At 65.6% G+C, this 13289-nt stretch overlaps 2 protein-coding genes across 2 annotated transcripts; one reads left to right on the top strand and one right to left on the bottom strand.

The window, feature by feature from the left end:
- Positions 1 to 303: 303 nt before the first annotated feature.
- On the bottom strand, positions 304 to 4852 carry DHDH (dihydrodiol dehydrogenase; the record flags this gene model as incomplete). The annotated part of the gene is made up of 5 exons (XM_082077012.1): positions 304 to 540; positions 1858 to 2021; positions 2589 to 2703; positions 3234 to 3583; positions 4720 to 4852. 5 exons carry the CDS (start codon positions 4850 to 4852, stop codon positions 304 to 306), a joined length of 999 nt encoding a protein of 332 aa, XP_081933138.1.
- On the top strand, positions 4838 to 9998 carry MBOAT7 (membrane bound acylglycerophosphatidylinositol O-acyltransferase MBOAT7). The gene is given in 7 exon segments (XM_082077011.1): positions 4838 to 5021; positions 5027 to 5034; positions 5170 to 5292; positions 6272 to 6398; positions 7005 to 7161; positions 8433 to 8784; positions 9730 to 9998. Coding segments are annotated over 7 exon segments (1008 nt in total). The 5' UTR covers positions 4838 to 4958; the 3' UTR covers positions 9908 to 9998.
- The last annotated feature ends 3291 nt before the right edge of the window (positions 9999 to 13289 follow it).

Genomic DNA, 13289 nt, shown 5'->3' with positions numbered 1-13289 from the left:
CCATCCCAGTCCCCCCAGTCCCTCCAGTGCCCCCCAGTCCATCCCAATCCATCCCAGTGCCCCCAGTTCCCCCCCAGTGCCCCCCAATCCCCTCCCAGTTCCATCCCAGTCCCCCCAGTGCCCCCCAATCCCCTCCCAGTGCCCCCCAGTCCATCCCAATCCATCCCAGTGCCCCCCAGTTCCCCCCCAGTGCCCCCCAATCCCCTCCCAGTCCCCCCAATCCCCTCCCAGTCCCCCCAGTCCCTCCCAGTGCCCCCCAGTCCCTCCCAGTGTTCCCAGTCCCCCCCGTCTCACCGCTGGGGGTCAGGGTCCCGGTCGCCCGCAGCTCTCGGGGCGCCCCCCCATGATGTCACTGGCCATCTGCAGCCCGTAGCCGCCCAGGTCCAGCAGGGGCCCCCCCCCCGGGGGTCGCGCAGCCGGGGGAGCCCCCCCAGGGCCGCCCCCAGCGCCCCCCCGAAGAACAGGGGCTCCCCCAGCGCCCCCCCCCCGCAGCAGCGCCCGCAGCCGCCCCCAGGCCGGCAGGAACCGCGTCCAGTAGCCCTGCGGACGGGGACACTGGGAGCACTGGGAGGGGATAATGGGGGCACTGGGAGACACTGGGAGGGGATGATGGGGGCACTGGGAGCACTGGGAGGCACTGGGAGGGATAATGGGGGCACTGGGAGCACTGGGAGGGGATGATGGGGGCACTGGGAGACACACTGGGGGCACTGGGAGACACTGGGAGACACTGGGAGACACTGGGAGGGGATAATGGGGGCACTGGGAGACACTGGGAGACACTGGGAGGGGATAATGGGGACACTGGGAGGGGATGATGGGGGCACTGGGAGCACTGGGAGGGGATAATGGGGGCACTGGAGCACTGGGAGGTACTGGGAGACACACTGGGGGCACTGGGAGACACTGGGAGACACACTGGGGGCACTGGGAGACACTGGGAGGGGATAATGGGGACACTGGGAGGGGATGATGGGGGCACTGGAGCACTGGGAGGGGATAATGGGGGCACTGGGAGCACTGGGAGGTACTGGGAGACACACTGGGAGCACTGGGAGCACTGGGAGGGGATGATGGGGGCACTGGGAGCACTGGGAGACACACTGGGAGCACTGGGAGACAGTGGGAACAATGGGGGACAAACTGGGAGACACTGGGAGGGGATAATGGGAGCACTGGGTGTCAAACTGGGGGCACTGGGAGGGGATAATGGGGGCACTGGGAGCACTGGGAGACACACTGGGAGCACTGGGAGGGGATAATGGGGCACTGGGAGCACTGGGAGACACACTGGGAGCACTGGGAGCACTGGGAGGGGATGATGGGGGCACTGGGAGGCACTGGGAGACACACTGGGAGCACTGGGAGACAGTGGGAACAATGGGGGACAAACTGGGAGACACTGGGAGACAAACTGGGAGCACTGGGAGGGGATAATGGGAGCACTGGGTGTCAAACTGGGGGCACTGGGAGGGGATAATGGGGACACTGGGAGACACTGGGAGCACTGGGAGGGGATGATGGGGGGACTGGGTGTCAAACTGGGGGCACTGGGAGGGGATAATGGGGGACTGGGAGCACTGGGAGGGATAATGGGGGACTGGGGGGCAGTTACTGGTCATACTGGTCATACTGGTGGTCCTGGTCTCACCTCCATGAGGAACACCCCCTGTCTCTGGGGTCCCTGGGGGGCTCAGGGGGTCAGTCACTGGTCATACTGGTCATACTGGTGATACTGGTGGTGCTGGCCTCACCTCCATGAGGAACACCCCCTGTCTCTGGGGTCCCTGGGGGGCTCAGGGGGTCAGTCACTGGTTATACTGGTTATACTGGTCATACTGGTGGTCCTGGTCTCACCTCCATGAGGAACACCCCCGCCTCCCGCGCCGTCCGCACCAGTTCCCGCGCCTGCTCCCAGTTCAGCCCCAGCGGCTTCTCCACCAGCACCGGCCGCCCGGCCAATAGGAACAGCCGGGCCAGGGGGAGGTGCCAGGGCGTGACCACGCCCACGTACACCACGTCTGGGGGAGGGGAGGGGCGGCTCACACCCCGCCCCCACACATAGAAACACCCCACACTGCCCATCCCCCACCCACCTTACCCATCCCCACCACCCATCCCCCACCCACCTTACCCATCCCCCACCCATCCCTCACTGCCCATCCCCCCCCGACACCCACTGCCCATCCCCCACCCACCTGCACCCATCCCCCACTGCCCATCCCCCACCCACCTGCACCCATCCCCCACTGCCCATCCCCAACCCAGCCCCCATTTCCCCTCCCCCCGACACCCACTGCCCATCCCCCACCCACCTGTGCCCATCCCCCACCCCTATACCCGCCCCTTCCCCATTCTGCCCCTCCCACATTCCCGCCCCCCCCCACCCCGTTCTTGCCCCTCCCCCAACTCCACCCCTCCCCCACCCCCATTCCTGCCCATCCCCCACCCCCATTCCTGCCCATCCCCCATCCCCAAAGCTCCCCATAACCCCTCCCCCACCTGCCTCAGCCCCTCCCCCACCCCCCGGACACCCCCCCCACCCCCCCCCCAGGGGACCCCGGCGTCCGGGGGGGGCGGGGCTGCACCCAGGTCGGGGGGGGTCCCGCGCCAGCTCCCGGTAGCTGCCGACGCCCGCGGGATCCGGTGGCGCCGCGAGAACGAGACGGCGCGGGACAGATCCCGGGCGGCCACGGCCACGGCCTGAGGGACCCAGGCGTCCGGGAGAGCCCCTCACCCAACCATGGGGACCCAGGGAGTCCTGACCCCCACCCATGGGGACCCAGGGACTCCCATCCCCCACCCATGGGGACCCTGGTGTCTGAGAGAGCCCATCACCCACCCACGGGAATCCAGGGACTCCCATCCTTCACCCACGGGGACCCCGGCGTCCGGGAGAGCCCAACCCCCACCCATGGGGACCCAGGGACTCCCATCCCCCACCCATGGGGACCCCGGCGTCCGGGAGAGCCCAACCCCCACCTATGGTGACCCAAGGACTCCCATCCCCCACCCACGGGGACCCCGGCGTCCGGGAGAGCCCATCACCCACCCATGGGGACCCAGGGACACCCAACCCCCACGCAGGGGGACCCAGGCGTCCGGGAGAGCCCAACCCCCAACCACAGGGACCCAGGTGTCCGGGAGAGCCCGTCACCCACCCATGGGGACCCAGGGACACCCCTCCCCCCCCTCCAGGGACCCAGGCGTCCGGGGCAGCCCCTCCCCCTCACCACGTGCTCCTCGGGGGGGAGGGTCCTCAGGGCCACCACGAAGTCGTGGCTGATGTGACCGGCCGAGCAGATGCCCCAGCGGGTGGGGCCGGGCGAGGGGACCCCGGCGTCCGGGCCAGAGGGGACCCCGGCGTCCGGGCAGGAAGGGACCCCAGCGTCCGGGCAGGAAGGGACCCCGGCGTCCGGGCCAGAGGGGACCCCGGCGTCCGGGCCGGAAGGGACCCCAGCGTCCGGGCAGGAAGGGACCCCGGCGTCCGGGCCAGAGGGGACCCCGGCGTCCGGGCCGGAAGGGACCCCAGCGTCCGGGCAGGAAGGGACCCCGGCGTCCGGGCCGGAAGGGACCCCGGCGTCTGGGCCGGAAGGGACCCCGGCGTCCGGGCAGGAAGGGACCCCGGCGTCCGGGCCGGAAGGGACCCCGGCGTCCGGGCAGGAAGGGACCCCGGCGTCCGGGCAGGAAGGGACCCCGGCGTCCGGGCCAGAGGGGACCCTGGCGTCCGGGCCAGAGGGGACCCCGGCGTCCGGGCAGGAAGGGACCCCGGCGTCTGGGCAGGAAGGGACCCCGGCGTCCGGGCCAGAGGGGACCCCGGCGTCCGGGCAGGAAGGGACCCCAGCGTCCGGGCAGGAAGGGACCCCGGCGTCCGGGCCAGAGGGGACCCCGGCGTCCGGGCCGGAAGGGACCCCAGCGTCCGGGCAGGAAGGGACCCCGGCGTCCGGGCCAGAGGGGACCCCGGCGTCCGGGCCGGAAGGGACCCCAGCGTCCGGGCAGGAAGGGACCCCGGCGTCCGGGCCGGAAGGGACCCCGGCGTCTGGGCCGGAAGGGACCCCGGCGTCCGGGCAGGAAGGGACCCCGGCGTCCGGGCCGGAAGGGACCCCGGCGTCCGGGCAGGAAGGGACCCCGGCGTCCGGGCTTGGTGGCGGCTGCTCCATCTCTGGCCCCGCCCGGGCGCGGTACCGGGGTGACAGGGGCCCCGCCCGCCCCTCCCCCACCCGTGGGAGGTGGCCCCTCCCCCCCCCCCCACGTGGGGACGCGGAGCTGCTGGGTGGGGCTTGGGTGGGGTCAGAGGTCAGGGACCCAGGAGTGCCCCAAGGAGGGACCCAGGCGAGGACCCAGGTGTCAATCATCGCATTAGGAAGGGTGGGGCCCCTCCCACGCACGTGCCAGGCCCCGCCCCCCCCGCCGCGGGCACTGTGGGTAATAAGGAGGGGGCGGGAAAGGAGAAAGGCGGGAAAACAGCTTTTATTGGTGCGATGTCACAAGGGGCGGGGCCGAAAGGGCGGCTCTGATTGGACGGCGCGGCGTGCTTCCATTGCGTGCCCCGCCCCCCGTGTCCCCCATGTCCCCACCTGCTCTTAAAGCGGCAATCCCTTTTCCCGAAGCGCCCCCCCCGCTCTTAAAGCGGCCTGAGCCTGCTGCCTGTGGGCCCCGCTCGCTCTTAAAGGGGTAACGGCGTCTAGAAGCGCCCGCCCGCTCTTAAAGGGGCAGAACCCCTTTGAAAAGCCTCTCCCGGTGGGGCCCGCCCGCTCTTAAAGGGGCCGCTCCCTGGTTCCACGGGGGGTGGAGTCTTGGCCGGAAGGGGCGGGACTAAGGCCGGGGCTCCGCCCCCCACGCCCCCCGCCATCACCCCGGAAGAGGGAACCCAGGCGTTCGGGGGGGACCCAGGAGTTCGGGGGGGACCCAGGAGTTCGGGGCGGGGGGGTCCAGGGGTCGGGCCCCCCAGAGCCGCCATGACCCCGGAGGAAATGACGTATTTGGCCGTTTTGCTTTTCTCCATCCCCGTCGGCTTCGCCTTTAACGGCCGCGGTGAGGGGGAGGGGCGGGGGGGGGGAACGTGGGGGGGGAGGGGGGAGGATCTGGGGGGGGGGGTTTAGGACCCTGGGTGGGGGGGGTGGAGTTGCTCCCTGACCTCTGACCTTTGTCTCCCCCCCCCCCCCCCAGGCCCCGCACGCGGCAGTGGGGGGCGATTGGGGCGGGGCTGACGCTGGTCACGTGCGGGCCCCACGCGCTGCACTCGTTGGTGACGTCGCTGGTCACGTGGGCGCTCGTGCGGCTGCTGCCCAGGTGGGGGGCGGGGTCTTGGGGGAGGAGGGGGCGGGGCCTTGGGGGAGGAGGGGGCGGGGTCTTGGGGGAGGAGGGGGCGGGGTCTTGGGGAGGAAGGGGCGGGGCCTTCGGGGAGGAGGGGGCGGGGCCCGAACTCCTGGGTCCCCTTTTTGTGGGGGGTGGGATCACCCGAACTCCTGGGTCCATTTTGGGGGGACGGGGGGGGGGAGGTCCCGGACGCCTGGGTCCCCTCTGGGGATTTGGGGGGGGGGTTAGAAAGGGGGGGAGGGAGCCCCAGTGCCTTATGGGACCCCCCCGATGTGATATTTGAGGGGTTGGAATTGGGGGGATTTGGGGGTTTAGGACCCTGGGGGAGGTTCTGGGGGTCCCAGGGAGGGTTTTAGGACCCTGGGGGGGTTTTGGGGGTCGCAGGGGGGTGTTTTAGGACCCTGGGAGGGTGGGTTTTGGGGGTCAGGGTGGGTTTTAGGACCCTGGGGGGGTTCTGGGGGTTCAGGGTGGGTTTTGGGGGTCCCAGGGCTGTTTTTTAGGACCCTGGGGGAGTTTTGGGGGGTCCCAGGGGGGGGTTTAGGACCCTGGGGGAGGTTCTGGGGGTCCCAGGGAGGGTTTTAGGACCCTGGGGGGGTTCTGGGGGGCCAGGGTGGGTTCTGGGGGTCCTGGGGAGGGTTTTAGGACCCTGAGGAGGTTTTAGGGGGTCCCAGGGAGGGTTTTAGGACCCTGGGGGAGTTTTGGGGGTCCCAGGGAGGGTTTTAGGACCATGGGGGGGTTGGGGGGTCCCAGGGGGGTAATTTAGGTCCCTGGGGGGTTTGGGGGGATCCCGGGGGGGGGTTTAGGACCCTGAGGAGGTTTTAGGGGGTCCCAGGGAGGGTTTTAGGACCCTGGGGGAGGTTCTGTGGGTCCCAGGGAGGGTTTTAGGACCCTGGGTGGGTTCAGGGGGGTCAGGTGGGTTTTCGGGGGGTCAATTTTGGGGGTGCCCCCCCAGGCGCTGCGGGGGGGCCGCCCTGGGCTGGACGTTCGGGTACCTGCTGTTCTTCCGCACGCTCTGGGTGTGGGGGTGGCCCCCGCCCCCCCCGTACGCCAATGCGCTGCAGCTGCTGCTCACGCTCAAGGTGCTTTCGGGGGCAAATCGGGGCTTTTTGGGGTCCCTGGGGGAGGTTTGGGGTGTAATGAAGGGGGGGGAGACAGTGGGAGGGCGGCAGGGGGCGGGGTTTGTGGTGGGGGTGTGGTCAGTGGGCGGGGCTAAAATGGGCGGGGTTAAAGTGAATAGCCGGGCAATGGGTCAAAGGGGGCGTGGTCTAGAGGGGTGGGGCTTAAAGGGGGCGGGGTTGAAGCGCACAGCAGGGCAGTGGTCCAAAGGGGGCGTGGCCTAGAGGGGTGGGGCTTAAAGGGGGCGGGGTTGAAGCGCACAGCAGGGCAGTGGTCCAAAGGAGGCGTGGCCTAGAGGGGTGGGGCTTAAAGGGGGCGGGGTTGAAGCACACAGCAGGGCAGTGGTCCAAAGGGGGCGTGGCCTAGAGGGGTGGGGCTTAAAGGGGGCGGGGTTGAAGCGCACAGCAGGGCAGTGGTCCAAAGGGGGCGTGGCCTAGAGGGGTGGGGCTTAAAGGGGGCGGGGTTGAAGGGGGTGTGCTTTAAAGGGGCAGGGTTAAAGCCCTGTGTGGGGTCAAAGGGGGGGTCATGGAGGGGGCGGAGCCTCACGTGGCCCCGCCCCCCTCCCCCAGATGGTGAGTCTGGCCAGTGACGTGCAGGAGCGCTGGGAGGCGGAGCCTGCGGGGGTGACGTCATCGGAACGGGATGAGCTGATGGGCTCCGTCCCGCCCCGGCCCGGCCTGGGGGAGACGCTCTGTTACAGCTACTGCTACCTGGGGCTGCTCACCGGTGAGCCGGACGCCTGGGTCCCTCCCGGACGCCTGGGTCCCCTCCCGAACTCCTGGGTCCCCTCCCGAACCCCTGTGTGTCCAGAACTCCTGGGTCCCTTGGCTCCCTATGGGTCCCCTGAATCTCTGTGGGTCCGTATGGGTCCCGAACGCCTGGGTCCCTTGGGTCTCTATGTGCCTCTATGGGTCTCTATGAGCACCTCTGGGTCCCGGACGCCTGGGTCCCTTGGGTCTCTATGTGCCTCTATGGGTCTCTATGAGCACCTCTGGGTCCCGGACGCCTGGGTCCCTTGGGTCTCTATGGGCCTCTATGGGTCTCTATGTCCCTCTATGGGTCTTATGAGTATCTCTGGGTCCCGGACGCCTGGGTCCCTTGGGTGTCTGTATTGATCTCTGTGTCTCTATGTGCATCTCTGGATCCCGGACACCTGCGTCCCCTCCCGAACTCCTGGGTCCCCTCCCGGATGCCGGGGTCCCTCCCTATGTGTCCAGAACCCCTGGGTCCTTTGGCTCCCTATGGGTCCCCTGAATCTCTGTGGGTCCTGAACACCTGGGTCCCTTGGGTGTCTATCATGATCCATGTGTCTCTATGAGCACCTCTGGGTCCCGGACGCCTGGGTCCCTTGGGTGTCTATATTGATCTCTGTCTCTCTATGAGCATCTCTGGGTCCCTTGGGTCTCTATGTGCCTCTATGTGTCTCTATGAGCACCTCTGGGTCCCGGACGCCTGGGTCCCTTGGGTCTCTATGTGTCTCTATGGGTCTCTATGAGCACCTCTGGGTCCCGGACGCCTGGGTCCCTTGGGTCTGTTTGATGTGCATCTCTGGGTCCTGGACGCCTGGGTCCCTTGGGTCTCTATGTGCCTCTATGGGTCTCTATGAGCACCTCTGGGTCCCGGACGCCTGGGTCCCTTGGGTCTGTTTGATGTGCATCTCTGGGTCCCGGACGCCTGGGTCCCTTGGGTGTCTATGTGCCTCTATGGGTCCCGGACGCCTGGGTCCCTTGGGTCTCTATGTGTCTCTATGGGTCTCTATGTGTCTTTATGGGTCTCTATGAGCACCTCTGGGTCCCGGACGCCTGGGTCCCTTGGGTCTCTATGTGTCTCTATGTGTCTCTATGGGTCTCTATGGGTCTCTATGAGCACCTCTGGGTCCCGGACGCCTGGGTCCCTTGGGTCTCTATGTGTCTCTATGGGTCTCTATGGGTCTCTATGAGCACCTCTGGGTCCCGGCCGCCCGGGTCCCCCCCTGACGCCCCCGTTTCCCCCCCCAGGTCCGTTCTACCGCATGGGCACCCACCGGGACTGGGTGCTGGGGGCGGCGCCGCCCGGCTCGTGGCGCCGGGTGCTGCGGCGGCTGCGCTGGGTGCCGCTCTGGGGGCTGACGGGCGAGCTGGCGGGGCGGCTGTTCCCGGGGGGGCTGCGCGACCCCCGCCTGTGGGGCTGGGGGCTCCCGCGCCGGCTCTGGGCCATGGCGCCCGCCTTCCTGGCGCTGCGCGCGCGCTTCTACGTGGGCTGGGGCTGCGCCGAGGCCGCCTGCATGGCCGCGGGGCTGGGGGGGGCGCCCCCCGACTGCCGCCCCGCCCCCGGCTGCGGGGTCACGCGGCCCTGCCCCCGCAAACCGGGGTGAGGGGGATGGGGGGACATGGGGACAGTGGGGGGATATGGGGACAATGGGGGATGGGGGGACAATGGGGGACATGGGGACAATGGGGGGACATGGGGGATGTGGGGACAATGGGGGATGGGGGGACAATGGGGGACATGGGGACAATGGGGGGATATGGGGACAATGGGGGATGGGGGGACAATGGGGGACATGGGGACAATGGGGGATGGGGGGACAATGGGGGATGGGGGGACGGGGGAGGACAATGGGGGGATGGGGGGGACATGGGGACAATGGGGGACATGAGGACAATGGGGGGACATGGGGGATGTGGGGGGACAATGGGGGGACATGGGGACAATGGGGGTTGGGGGGACAATGGGGGGACATGGGGACAATGGGGGGACATGGGGACAATGGGGGATGGGGGGACATGGGGGATGGGGGGATATGGGGGGACATGGGGACAATGGGGGATGTGGGGGGACATGGGGGAATATGGGAGGGGGTGGGGAATGGGGGTCGGTGGGTCCCTGTGTGTCCCCTGCTGTCCCCCCAGCCCCAGTTTTTCCCGCCCGTTGTCATGGTGACCCCACCTTTTCCCATCCGTTGTCATGGCAACTCCCTGCCCCCGCCCCCTTCCCCGCCCGTTGTCATGGTGACCCCGCCTTTTCCTGCCCGTTCTCATGACGACTCTCTGGCCCCGCCCCCTTCCCCGCCCGTTGTCATGGCGACTCCGCCCTCTCAGCCCCGCCTTTTCCCGCCTGTTGTCATGGCGACTCCCTGGCCCCGCCCCCTTCCCGCCCCTTGTCGTGGCGACTCCGCCCCCTCATCCCCGCCCCTTTCCCGCCCGTTGCCGTGGCCGGGGACGCGTCGGGGGACCCCGGGGGGTGTGTGGGGGCCCCGGGGGTGTCCCCGCTGTCCCCTCACGCTGTCCCCGTGTCCCCCCCCTCCCCCAACAGGCCCCAGATCCCCCCGGAGCTCTGGGACTTTGCCGCCATCCGCACGTGCTCGCCGCGGGACACGGAGCGCGCGCCCGGCGTGGGGGCGGGGCTGCGCGGCTGGAACCGGACGGTGCAGTGGTGGCTCGTGCGCTACGTGCACGCGCGGGCGCGCGGCTTCAGCCCCGCCCTCCGGTGAGTGCGGATTGGACGGCGCCGCCGCGGCCACGCCCCCCCCCCCCCCGCCCGGGTACTGATTGATTGGCAGCCGCTGGGGCCGCGCCCCCTGGGTGGGTGGGTGATTGGCAGCCGCTGCGGCCACGCCCCCTGAGGGGTGGGTGGTGATTGACAGCGGGCCCGAATCAGTCGCATTTTGAGCCACTTTATTGGGATTTTTGGGGTGTTTTTGGGTCATTTTGGCTCCTTCCCCCCCGGGGGCTCCCGGGGCGCCCTGACACACCCCCCCCCCAAGCCACCCCCAAATTTAACCCCCAAATTCCCCCCCAAACTTCCCCCCAAATCCCCCCCCAAAGGGCCATTTGTGGTTTCTCCCAGTGCAACATTTGGCTCCAAATCGGTCGCATTTTGAGCCACTTTAATGGGATTTTTTGGGGATTTTTGGGTCATTTTGTGTCCTTTCCCCCCTGGGGGGGTCCCGTGGCGCCCCCTGACCCCCCCGTGCCCCCCCAGGACCATTTACCCCCCATTTACCCCCATATTTCCCCCCAAATCCCCCCCAAAGTGCCATTTGTGGTCTCTCCCAGTGCAACACTTGGCCCCAAATCGGTCACATTTCAAGCTAATTTAATGGGATTTTTGGGTGTTTTTGGGTCATTTTGGCTCCTTACCCCCCTGGGGGAGTCCTGGGGTGCCCTGACACCCCCCCCCAGAGTCCCAGAGTGCCCTTGACCCCCCAGGACCATTAATCCCCCACTTACCCCCCAAATTCCCCCCCAAATCCCCCCCAAAGGGCCATTTTTGGTCTCTCCCAGTGCAACACTCGGGGCTAAATCAGTTGCGTTTCGAGCTAATTTAATGGGGTTTTTTGGGTGTTTTTGGGTGTTTTTGGGTCATTTTGGCTCCTTTCCCCCTTTCTGGGGTGCCCTGACCCCCCCCTGTGCCCCCCAGGACCATTTACTCCCCAAATTCCCCCCCAAATCCCCCCCCGAAGGGCCATTTGTGGTCTCTCCCAGTGCAACACTTGGCCCCAAATCCATTGTATTTCGAGCTAATTTAACGGGGTTTTTTGGGTTTTTTTGGGTTTTTTTGGGTGTTTTTGGATGTTTTTGGGTCATTTTGGCCCTGACCCCCCCTGTGCCCCCAGGACCATTTACCCCCCAAATTCCCCCCCATATTTCCCCCCAAAGGGCCATTCGTGGTCTCTCCCAGTGCAACACTTGGCTCCAAATCAGTCACATTTCGAGCTAATTTCCCGGGGTTTTTTGGGTGTTTTTGGGTGTTTTTGGGTCATTTTTGGCGCTGACCCCCCCCGTGCCCCCCAGGACCATTTACCCCCCATTTATCCCCAAATTCCCCCCCCAAGTTTCCCCCCAAATCCCCCCCTCAGGGGCTCATTTGTGGTCTCTCCCAGTGCAACTTCTGGCCCCAAATCGGTCGCATTCCGAGCTAATTTCCCGGGGTTTTTTGGGGTTTTTTGGGTGTTTTTGGGTGTTTTTGGGTCATTTTTGGCGCTGGCCCCCCTGTGCCCCCCAGGACCATTTACCCCCCATTTATCCCCAAATTCCCCCCCCAAGTTTCCCCCCATATTTCCCCCCAAAGGGCCATTTTTGGTCTCTCCCAGTGCAACACTCGGGGCTCAATCGGTTGCGTTTCGAGCTAATTTAACGGGGTTTTTTGGGTTTTTTTGGGTGTTTTGGGGTGTTTTTGGGTCATTTTGGCTCCTTTCCCCCTTTCCTGGGGTGCCCTGACCCCCCCCCGTGCCCCCCAGGACCATTTACTCCCCAAATTCCCCCCCAAATCCCCCCCAAAGGGCCATTTTTGGTCTCTCCCAGTGCAACACTCGGGGCTAAATCAGTTGCGTTTCGAGCTAATTTAATGGGGTTTTTTGGGTTTTTTTGGGTGTTTTGGGGTGTTTTTGGGTCATTTTGGCTCCTTTCCCCCTTTCCTGGGGTGCCCTGACCCCCCCCCGTGCCCCCCAGGACCATTTACTCCCAAATTCCCCCCCAAATCCCCCCCGAAGGGCCATTTTTGGTCTCTCCCAGTGCAACACTCGGGGCTCAATCGGTCGCGTTTCGAGCTAATTTAATGGGGTTTTTTGGGTTTTTTTGGGTGTTTTTGGGTGTTTTTGGGTCATTTTGGCTCCTTTCCCCCTTTCCTGGGCTGCCCTGACCCCCCCCCGTGCCCCCCAGGACCATTTACTCCCCAAATTCCCCCCCAAATCCCCCCCCGAAGGGCCATTTGTGGTCTCTCCCAGTGCAACACTTGGCCCCAAATCCATTGTATTTCGAGCTAATTTAACGGGGTTTTTTGGTTTTTTTGGGTTTTTTTGGGTGTTTTTGGGTGTTTTTGGGTCATTTTGGCCCTGACCCCCCCTGTGCCCCCAGGACCATTTACCCCCCAAATTCCCCCCCATATTTCCCCCCAAAGGGCCATTCGTGGTCTCTCCCAGTGCAACACTTGGCTCCAAATCAGTCACATTTCGAGCTAATTTCCCGGGGTTTTTTGGGTGTTTTTGGGTGTTTTTGGGTCATTTTTGGCGCTGACCCCCCCCGTGCCCCCCAGGACCATTTACCCCCCATTTATCCCCAAATTCCCCCCCCAAGTTTCCCCCCATATTTCCCCCCAAAGGGCCATTTTTGGTCTCTCCCAGTGCAACACTCGGGGCTCAATCGGTTGCGTTTCGAGCTAATTTAACGGGGTTTTTTGGGTTTTTTTGGGTGTTTTGGGGTGTTTTTGGGTCATTTTGGCTCCTTTCCCCCTTTCCTGGGGTGCCCTGACCCCCCCCCGTGCCCCCCAGGACCATTTACTCCCCAAATTCCCCCCCAAATCCCCCCCAAAGGGCCATTTTTGGTCTCTCCCAGTGCAACACTCGGGGCTAAATCAGTTGCGTTTCGAGCTAATTTAATGGGGTTTTTTGGGTTTTTTTGGGTGTTTTGGGGTGTTTTTGGGTCATTTTGGCTCCTTTCCCCCTTTCCTGGGGTGCCCTGACCCCCCCCCGTGCCCCCCAGGACCATTTACTCCCCAAATTCCCCCCCAAATCCCCCCCGAAGGGCCATTTTTGGTCTCTCCCAGTGCAACACTCGGGGCTCAATCGGTCGCGTTTCGAGCTAATTTAATGGGGTTTTTTGGGTTTTTTTGGGTGTTTTTGGGTGTTTTTGGGTCATTTTGGCTCCTTTCCCCCTTTCCTGGGCTGCCCTGACCCCCCCCCGTGCCCCCCAGGACCATTTACTCCCCAAATTCCCCCCCAAATCCCCCCCCGAAGGGCCATTTGTGGTCTCTCCCAGTGCAACACTTGGCCCCAAATCCATTGTATTTCGAGCTAATTTAACGGGGTTTTTTGGGTTTTTTTGGGTTTTTTTGGGTGTTTTTGGGTGTTTTTGGGTCATTTTGGCCCTGACCCC

This window comes from Streptopelia decaocto (genome assembly GCF_964273445.1).
Source record: "Streptopelia decaocto genome assembly, contig: HAP1_SCAFFOLD_2308, whole genome shotgun sequence".
NCBI lineage: Eukaryota > Metazoa > Chordata > Aves > Columbiformes > Columbidae > Streptopelia > Streptopelia decaocto.
Note: the sequence above shows the minus strand (reverse complement) of the source record. Positions and strands in the feature narration are given on the sequence as shown.